The 10511-nt window shown below is 40.9% G+C and overlaps 1 protein-coding gene across 2 annotated transcripts in view; it reads right to left on the bottom strand.

Moving 5' to 3' along the window:
* Window positions 1-774: 774 nt before the first annotated feature.
* The window catches only part of NIPAL3 (NIPA-like domain containing 3), a 16062-nt gene continuing 6325 nt past the window's right edge, over window positions 775-10511 (bottom strand). For both annotated transcript variants that reach the window (XM_014948642.1, XM_014948641.1), the window contains exons 3-12: window positions 9101-9169; window positions 8831-9002; window positions 8668-8727; window positions 7555-7700; window positions 6686-6782; window positions 5833-5968; window positions 5064-5152; window positions 3392-3455; window positions 2180-2274; window positions 775-1502 (exon numbers count right to left, since the gene is read on the bottom strand). In XM_014948642.1, the coding sequence (XP_014804128.1) occupies window positions 1303-1502; window positions 2180-2274; window positions 3392-3455; window positions 5064-5152; window positions 5833-5968; window positions 6686-6782; window positions 7555-7700; window positions 8668-8727; window positions 8831-9002; window positions 9101-9169 (1128 nt within the window). In that variant the 3' untranslated portion in view covers window positions 775-1302. The remainder of the gene's footprint in view (window positions 1503-2179; window positions 2275-3391; window positions 3456-5063; window positions 5153-5832; window positions 5969-6685; window positions 6783-7554; window positions 7701-8667; window positions 8728-8830; window positions 9003-9100; window positions 9170-10511) is intronic.

Here is a 10511-nt window from a genome sequence, read left to right as displayed (position 1 = left end):
GAAAACAAGTGCTTTTAGAGAAGATGGTGATATCAGAGTGCCAGCGTAACTTGCATATGCCAATAAATGTTGTACTTTGTCCTTTCCAGTTGACAAGTTCCACCCCCCCGCCTTGTGTCTATTCTCCCTTCCTATCAGCTTCTAGCCATCTCTCAGAAGCTGGAAAGATATTTATATCATGAGTACACAATGCTCCATTATTCTCACAGTCCTCACTGACTGCTGGACTGTGTATACTTCTTTATTCTTCTTAGGTCATTCACCAATACCCTGTCTTGCTTTATTTAAAGAAAAAAAAAAAAAAAAGGAGGGGGAGTTCAGCCTACTATAACACCTAGGCTGAGCTTTGTAACTAAGGAATGTTGACACCTTTAAGCATTTAAGACCACTAAACAACGTTGGAAATCCTGCCCAAACCAGGAAGAAAATAAAAGTCATAAGAGAATCGTCAAGAACTACAAAAAAACTCCCACCAGACACCAGTCATGTTACTATTTGCATCTCTTCTTGTTCTCGTACTTTACAGTGTTCCCTCTGCACCATTTAATCCAACTTGAAGCTCCTGCTATGAAACCAGAAAACGGGCAAGTGATCTTTGTTCTAAGCTGCCATAAAATCCAGTGGTGCCATAAAACCAATTCACATACTCAGTGCATATGTTCAACACCAGTCAAAGTGGTACAGGAAGTGCCCAAGATTCAGGTTTTGAAGGAAAAAAGTAGCTTGCTTACTGTAACCAAATATTCTGCTCTAAAGACACAGTAAGTTTCAGTATTCGTGCTGAAAACAATTACATTTTATTGCCATGTTAAGGTAATTTGGTGGTCACGCTAGAGACGTGAGCATTTACAACTTCTCTGGAAATCCCTCACAGCCTCTATATATTAAAGATTAAATCCTGCCCTCCCCTCTCTGTGAGAAACTCCTGAAAACTTCTAGTTGGAGACAAACCCACTCCCAGCAGGACTAAAAATTGCACAGTCACTTCTCTTCCCACAGCTCTGAGTTCTCCCAGCATCTGCCATCTCATGGGTTTCACACTGCCATGATTCTGCCCTCACCATTTCATGCTTCCAGACAGCAGCCTTCAACGGAGAACTGGGATTTACTTCTTGCTAAGAGGAATGCTTTCAACTTCACAACGACAGAGGATTGTTTATTTTAATAATCAGCCTTGAAAGTTAAGTTTGAGACGAGCTTTAAACGCTATCAAGGTTGGCTTTACACTTGCTTGTATTTTAATGGGTAAATAAATAAAAGGTCATACTTCTGACAATTCAAATCAGCTCCTTTAAAGGTCACTCACTCCTTTTTGCTGTGCTCCAGCACTCGGTAGGGTGGAGCAGAAACTCCTTTGGAACCGTGTTGCTCCTGCACGATGGGCAATGTGGCTGGAGTATAGATTTCCGGCATGTTGTCGTTGTTCTCTAGGGCACCGTAGGAAAAAGAAGCTTTGAGGTCAGGCTGAACTGCAATCCCTTTATCGTGCATGTTCTGCATGCCTGAAAAGAGCAAAGACAGAGATGAAATGCTTAGGAACAAAAGTGCATTCTTCCTGCACTCTGTTAAATCAGCAAACTCTACAATCTCAGAGTCCGTGATACGCGGCTCATCAGTTCCTTGAGCATTTAATAAAAGACATAATGTTTTTCTGCTTAGCACTAAAGCAACTAATGGAGAAATAAGCTTCAAGTGAATGAGGGATGGCAGTCAGTTATTTATCAAGTGCTGCATATCTTTTATACAGCTCAGAAAGAGGGTTTAGCTGGACTTCCCCGGCCTCTACCTCTCGCAGCACACCTTAGTCCTCCCCAATAATCAGTTCTTCCTCTTGGATAAAGACCAAGCCCAGCCCTAAGCATATGCTCAAAACTAGTTCATCTTCCCAGGTAGCAGCCAACTGGACAAGGCTGTTCTGACAAAATGTGACCTCCCCTGGGTGGCAGAGGACCCAGCATGAGTGGCATCCAAATGGCACATCACCTCTTCTCTGCTCCTTACAAAACACGCACGTACCCCTCACAAGGCACAAACAAGAGAAGGAAAAACTAGAAGGAAAAAAACCCCACAGCTGCCTGATGTATCCAGACACTTAACAGAGCCTAAAGCTTGAGCTTTCACTGTGAAATCCAACCCTTAAAGGAGAAAAAGTGCTAAAACACTGTATTTTTACTGTTACCTGGCATAGCATCCATTGATATGTAAGGTTCAAATGGTACGGATTTCTTCCTATTTCTCGTGATCAGGAAGACACCTAGAAATGCTATGAGGCACCTGAGAGAGAAGAGAAGATCTACTGAGATAACTGAAAAGGAAGAGGAGGTAATATTGCACATTGCTTCTTGTGAGTGCCTATCAAGGAGCACCACAAAGAACTCAGAACCAGAAATGAAAGTGCTGTGAAGTGAGAAATACAGAGAGCTGTCTCAGCTGAATAACCCTCTTCAACAGTACCGAAATCCACCCAGCAATGAGAGCAATTTCACCTTTTCTTTATCAAAAGGCAGGGCCAAGTTTTCACATTAATTAATGAATTAACCTTGACGAACTAAAGGCGAAAGGGAGCATATCAAAAGTTGGTTTTCTTTGATGAAATTCCAGGATTTAGCAGCCTGACCTTTGAAAGGTTTCCCACAGGTGAAAACAACTAACAACTGTCGATCTTGATTTTTACAGGATGTTGACAGAGAAAGGCGCAGTTCATAACATTAATCTCCCAATTGTTTGGGTTTTTTTTCCCTGTCTTTCTAAAAGACATTGCAGAATGTCCCCTGATTACGGAGAGCTAATCACATCAAGACACTGTATTAGGACTAACTACTGAGTTACACAGCAAACGTTTTACTGATCATATCTGCATCGTGTGAGTGCCCCTGCCCTAAGAAACAGGACTCCAGAAATCCAGTCACAGTTCAGTGAAGGTTTGGAGCAAAACCTGATATATCCCTAAAGATGGCTTCTTTTGGTTATTCTGCAATTCTGCTAGATTCATAGGCAGTTAGCTTGAAAAACAGCACATAAGCTTTGACATCCATTTAGTGTTTAATACTGTAGAATTACACATAACCTGGCATTACACAATTCCTCTAGAGCATCCAGCATCACTCAGACAAGATACCGAGCTCTATGGGCCATTGTCTTACAGAGAAAAGTGCTTTCAGTATTTCCTCCTCTCCAAGAATGTAGGGAGATCATTACACAATTCCTCTAGAGCATCCAGCATGACTCAGACAAGATACTGAGCAATATGGGCCATTGTCTTACAGAGAAAAGTGCTTTCAGTATTTCCTCCTCTCCAAGAATGTAGGGAGATAATATATATGGAGAGGTAGATAGGTATTTTGAAAATTTTAGTCATATGAAGACATACTTTCCAGTTTTAAACACTTACCCAAGTGCAAACATACATATATGGAGAACATCTTCACCGGTGAAGTCCAAGTAAAAAGTTGCTCCTTGAAAAGGAAATAATACATGACATATTTCTTTCCAGCTTACGTGAGCAATTAATGCTGCATCTTCAGCACTAGTCCCTCCAGCAACCAAATCATGTAAGATTCCTATTTTTATAGTCAGTACCTTTGGTTCTTTAGTGATCTTAAAATAGAAGAAGGTGGCCTAATTTCCACTTTAATACAATTTATTGACAAACGCTTTAGAATTTCACTACCAAAATAGTTGTACTGGTGTAACTAATAGAGATGCAAGTAAATCTGTGAATCAGCACAGCAACTGGCACAAATATTTCCACCTTGGGGTAAGTGGCTGTGAAGGAAATATTGCTGGAATTATTGCAGGAAATCTTGCTAATAAAGCCTGAGCCAAAATCTCACCACGTGGCAGTGGTTACTGTATAAACAAGAGAGACTGCATTTCTGAAGTCTGAATGACAAACCAAATCAGCTCTCTCTAACTACAACAGGATACAAACTCTTGACCCCAAACAAGTATATACAGCTCAAACCTATAAGATGACAAGTGTCCTGGATGTCAACAGGACATGGATTCTGGCTCCTACTCTTTACATTTCTAATTGAAGTAAAGTAAATAAGCTGATGGATCTGAGAGCAGCATATGGCTTGGAACACGACAGGAAACAAACATTAGCTAAAGAGTAGGACATACTTTCTCATGACATTGAAGAAGAGCATTAAAAGGCAATGTGTAATTTACAGGTGAAGCTATCACCCTTATATACCTAGAAGAGCATTATTATTTACACAGTATCCATCACTGTCGAGGAGACACACTTCCTCTGGTGTGGGGTTGTGTGTTTTGGTTGGTTGGTTGGGGTTTTTTTCCCCCTCCAGTTTTGCTTGTATGTCTAATGAGAACAAAACCTTAAAAAAGCTGCTCATCAGGTTTGAAGCGAAAGGGGTTGAAAATGCTCATCTTTGTTCACACAGACAAAGCTTTTCCCATGTGGGCAAGGGCTGAAATTGGAGTAAACTGTTCAGAAAGGAAAGTGCCTCTAAAGCTGTGAGCAGCTGCATTCTAGATATAATGCAAACAAGGCTATCAGGAAGAGAACTGTAATACCTTTGTACAGAGGAAACAAACACGTTCATACACTCCATCACATACATTTTGACAAAATCTGGATAAAGTTACCCAAGGAGAAATTTTAGCTGTCTATTCAAGTTGCACAGCTAAGAGCACACATCACCCTCTTCTACACACTAGCGTGGTATGAGTAATTTGCACAGCTAAGAGCACACATCACCCTCTTGTAGCATGGTATGAGTAACACAGTCCCAAAGCAGTCTCTAAGTTCCCATGCACTTTAAACAAAATGACAGAACTTAAAATTTTCTGTTAACACAGTCTAATGGGATAATTCACATTTTTTGAAAGAAAAAAAAGGGAAGAAAGCCAGCTGCAGAAGAGGGATGACAAGAAAATACAAGTCATCCTCTTGCTGAGTATTCAACCTTCCTCATCTGTAAGTAAGGATTAATCTTCCAAAAATCTTTTGTCCTTCTTTTAGAAAGGACCAACACAGTTTTGTGCGCTTTTTGTCCTTCTTTTAGAAAGGACCAACACACTGTTTTGTGGGCGATTACCTGCAGTGATTGCTGCTGTGGTGGACAGGATGTAGCCGATGCTGGCAATCTGAGATGAGTCATACAGCTGGGAGGCTTGAGCTAAAAACCTGCAATACAATGACAGACAACAGGGGTTGATTTGGGAAGGATACTTAAATTGTATAGCAGTTATTGTGGACCAGTATAGGTGTCCTTTTTGGAAGCACCTCTCTAATGTGAGGCATAAAGTTAGAGAATAAAGTTTCTTTTCTCATTAAACCTGCAGCAGCATCCCTTGGAATTAATATAAATGATAGAAGAGGAAGCCTTGTGGATATACTGACAAAAAGGAGTTAAATTACTGCCACTGGCTGGAATGTCATTCACATTTTGAATAGCTTTTTATCCTTGCTGCTACTAATTTTGTACGTTATTACAAGTACAAATCAAAAAAATTTAAAAATAGACACATCATTGACCACACTGATTCTGCACTTTGGTTTTAGCCACTACACAGACACTGTATTTGATTTGCCACCATTTCATTCCTAACATTGTTTTCTAAATACTTGAATGATGTACAAATTTGGGATTAAAACTACTTGGCAGTGTCACTACATGGAAAAGTAAAGAACACCACTATTCCAGGCTCCTGCGACATGGGTTTGAGGACAGGTCACAGAAGAGAATGGGTAATTCTTCTCCTAAAATTTAATCAGCATTCTTGGCATGGATAACGAACAGCCCACTAATTACTGACCCACTGAAACTAGCACAAATGTAGACAAAAAGAGAGTGAATGTCTTACGTTGCCTGATAGATGGCTGTAGCAATCATGCACACCAACATGATATAAAATATAGGGTAGTCGAGTTGCAGGTTTCCTTGTATGGAGACAACAATCATTCCTGCCACAGCCTTCACCGTCACAACAGTCATGGAACCTGCAAACGTTTACCCAGACTCAGCTGTAGGTTGGTTAATAAAGCCAAGGAAGTTTTCAAAACAAGAACCAGAAAGAGCCTCCTTCCTCTCCATTTCTTGAAAGCACAAGTCAGTGCCATTCAGAATGAGGAGAGTTGCTTTGTCTATGATTCACGCAGCCTCTGAGGCAGCGCTGAGGCATCAAGCTCCAAACAGTTCAAACAAAAGAAAAAGACAAGAGAACTGCCGTGACTGAAGTTGCATAAATAGAAAAAATTGAGGACTGTGACATAGATTCAACAGCACATCAGACTGCGTCACTGCCTTGCTCTTATTCACCTTTCTTTAAAGTTTAATTATCACAGTTTCTTAAAAAAAAGCAGATTAACATGGAGAATGGCACAAGGGAAATCCTGGCCTTTCCAAAGTCACTGCAGGATGCCACTGTAGGCAACGAGGATACCAAAAGCATCATTTGACCCCACACCCAGAGGCTCTCCCAAATTCAGTAGGGACATACTGGCACCAGCAGAGTATTTATCATTTCTTTAGCCACACAGCAAATCCTCCCAGAGCCAAGAAGACTCTCATAGGCCAAATCCTGTCTTTCATCCACTGAATGAGCCTTCCTTATCCATTGAATAAATAAGATATTGTACCATGCCTTGCATGCACAGATTAAAATTAAGAACACTAATAAAGAGCTTGCACTTTCTTACAGGTCCGTATCAACTCACCCAGCAAAGCTACCAGCAGAAGAATAACTACAATGTAGTTTGCATTTTTCTCCTTATAAAAATATAGTAGCAGGCAGAATACGATGATCTCCACAAGCTACAAAAGACAGAAATAAGAATATTAAAAATGTGTGCTATAGGGTGTTGGCAGTAAATGGGATTCTGAGCCAGTCAAACATTAGAATTACACAATAGGGCAAATCAAATGAAAATGAGGATCCCACGCAATTATAGATCAAATTTAGCATGATCTTAGATTTTAATTAGATGAGATATTCAATAGCTTCTTGCAGAACAGGAAACATGGGACACCTTTTGACATTACATTCATGGTAAAGCAGCAGATCAAATAATCCTGACTGAATATTCACATCAGAGATCTCAGCCCACTTTCTGTAATGAGGTTCTTTAAGTGATCCTGGCAGCACAATTTAACAGTCTAACTTATCTCCATTAAAAAAAACAATAGATTTCATAAGATTTTCAATGAGAGGTTGATGGCTCCAGAGAAGGTCAGTCTAGAAAAAGCCCAGATGCAAACACAGTATTTGGACACCTCTGGATCAGCCACTCTCAGCTGCCATCAGGCTGGAGCTGACAGGTCAGGGAGAGAGCAAGCTATTTTAAAACTTCTCAGTTAAAGATATTTAAGTCCTAAACAGAATAATTCAGAGCAAGAATGGGAGAGTTCCATATTGTGCATGCACATGTCCACATGCAATGTGGAACTGACACCAGGAAAAGCTGGCATAGGTTCATTAGCACATACAGGGATATTGCTAGTAACCCTAAGGAAAAATAATGCTTGAAATGAAACTCCCAGTCAGGCACAGAGCAAAAACTATCCCACATTTTATGGGCCATCTTACCATATACAGCAGAAATGGCCAGCTCACTAAATGCCTAGTGATATTTTCTCCTGTCATCTTCTCATGACTATTAGGTCCAAATGTTATCAGCAGATAAGTTCCAACAATTGCCAAACCACAGCCTACAAAGGACAAAACGTAGCGCCCTTCGGCAACCAAAGGACAAAAACAAAAAAAAAGAGAGAGGACAAAGTTAGTGGGTTAGTGTGGATGTATTTAATATCACACATGCAGAGTGATCATTAATGACATCATGCACATTCCTCTGAATGACTCATGCCTCTGCCCTTCAGGCCCCGCTTTGAAAATATTAGCACCAAATATACCCTAGGCAATGTGTGTGCTGTGAGCTGAGAAAAAAAAAAAGCTCATACCAGGTAGCATCTGCTAAACAAACAGGAAAGACAAGTTCTGTATCTAGGGCTTACCCTGCCTGGCGCTGCCCACAGCCCATCTTCTAGGAAATGAAAGAACAAATGCCCCAGTTCTGCGAACACTTCACAGGTACGAAATTCGGCTGATTCAGTTGTGCCTACACTAGTGTGAAGTCAACGCCTTTAGGCTGCAGCTTCAGCCCAGAGAACCACGATTCTCAAATCCTGCAAACACCATTTGCACGTATTTCTAAAACTCGTGAAATTCAGATGATTTTGCACAGGAGCTTCAAGTTCTGTATCTAGGGCTTACCCTGCCTGGCGCTGCCCACAGCCCATCTTCTAGGAAATGAAAGAACAAATGCCCCAGTTCTGCGAACACTTCACAGGTACGAAATTCGGCTGATTCAGTTGTGCCTACACTAGTGTGAAGTCAACGCCTTTAGGCTGCAGCTTCAGCCCAGAGAACCACGATTCTCAAATCCTGCAAACACCATTTGCACGTATTTCTAAAACTCGTGAAATTCAGATGATTTTGCACAAGTCAGAAACAAACAACTTAAAAAAAAATAAATACATTTTTAACAAACAGTGGATGAGATGACACATTTCTTCAAAGAGGTACCATAGCTAATGGAGATGTTGCCAACCCTCTAATTATGATTCTCCAGAGGGCATGCTGTGTGTTGAACAGCTTGTAAACAGAGAGGAAAAATAAAAAAAGAACTGTGGAACTTACTCAAAAAATCCTTGGGCTTCCATTTTTCTTTAATAAATATAATTCCAATGATTGCACTAGCTATAAAAAAAAAAAAAAGGAGAGAGAATCATTGAGTTACAATTAGCAATCTGACACTGGAAAGCACCCAGACTTGTGTGGCTGTTGCCTCTGTCCCCCTTACCTATGACAGACACTGCACTGAGCGGCACAATCAGTGAAAGAGGAGCAAAGGCATAAGAGGAAAACACTCCCAGTTCACCCAGCACCAGCAGGAACAGTCCACACCACCACGTCTTGGTTTTGAAGTAGGCTCGGGGGTCTTTGGAACCTGCCAGCCGGATGTGGCTGTATTTCTAGAAAAGAAAATAAAGGCAAAGAGTCCTTGGCGTGCTTGATGCTTTTTAACACAGGATACTTGAGGCAGGATAAATATTTGCTTCGTGATACTCACCTGGAGGTTGAGTGCAATACTGATAACAAGATGCCCAAAAATAGCTAGTAACGCACCAATCAAGTTCTCCTGTAAAAACAAAGCAAACACACAGATATTAAATTTGGCCACTGGACCCTGAAGGAAATGGGAGCTTTTTGCATAACCTGGAAGAGAGCAGACTTTTAAAAACAGTTCCTAGATCACCTGACAATAAAACCCTCTGTTTATCTTCCTCCCTTTCTACGTGAGCTAGGGCAATTCAGGCAAGCTCCCCATGGCTACATTCCAAATCTGTGAAACTCAGGTGAAAGATAACCCTTCCTTTAACAGACACTTTCTATGAGAGACTTGAATTAGTGTGCATATATTTGCCTTCTTTGCAGCTTCTCAGAGAAGAAGATAAAGCTAAACACAACCCATTTGCTCATTCTTCCCTTTGAAAAACTCTTTTCATGAGCATGTTTGTTGCCCTGGAACTCAGCAGAGGATGGATCAAGAACCTCTGCATTCTGTGGGTCATATCTTAAGAACTATTCTGCTCTTCTCCATGTATAACATCTGTTGGCTCTGTAGGTAATTGAGCCCATTTGATGAGATGTCCCAATTATCACAGATTTTGTGCTGCTTTTTATATGAATCAGTTATTCCAAAGTAAGAAGCAACTGGTAGCAACTCCCAGGAAGCTCACAACCCCTTCTACATTAACACTCCCAGCTCAGCAATAATTCTCACGGTCTGAAGACAGAATTTGAAATAAAAAGAAGATGTAAAGCAGGCTGAGTCACAAAGGAAATGTACATTAGGAGTGAACAGAAGAGCCTGAGGCTACGCCAGGCTATTTAGCATTTGTGTTCTTCCAACAACTATCTAAATCTCATTAGATGTCATTAGCACTTTCATTTCAGTGCAGGTCTCCAAGATACAGTGGAGTACTGGCTGTGAGTGATTTGGGATAACTGAGCTCACATTCCTGTTCCTCCCTTAACAGTATATATACTATTATTGATTTTTCTTATAAATAGTAAAGTGAGGAATTTAAGATTTCAAGTTCTTATCAGCGGAACAAAAATCTCTTTATCAGGATGTACATAAATAAGATTCACCTGAGCAGCTTAATTCAGAACCACTTGAGAGACCTTCCCACGACAGACAGTAAAGCTGGCAGAAAAACATCACTGTGCGATCGCAGATGTAGCCAGAGGAGCTCAGCACAGTTTACTGCTCCAGCAATGGACTCCAGTTTAAAAACACAGAGGAGATGGTGCCTCAGCTGAAAAGCCTCTAAGGGCAGCACAGGTTTGGGACTGGCTTCTGGGCTGTGAGAGTCTGTAGGCCAACCCCACCCTGGTCAACTTTTATAACACCCTGGGACTGCATTCTCAGGAAAAGTACTTTTTCCAGTGAAAAAAAAAAAAGCCCTTCTTGCTGA

Source organism: Calidris pugnax, unplaced genomic scaffold, assembly GCF_001431845.1.
Source record: "Calidris pugnax isolate Ruff unplaced genomic scaffold, ASM143184v1 scaffold162, whole genome shotgun sequence".
Taxonomy (NCBI): Eukaryota; Metazoa; Chordata; class Aves; order Charadriiformes; family Scolopacidae; genus Calidris; species Calidris pugnax.
This window is presented reverse-complemented; position numbering and strand designations above follow the sequence as displayed.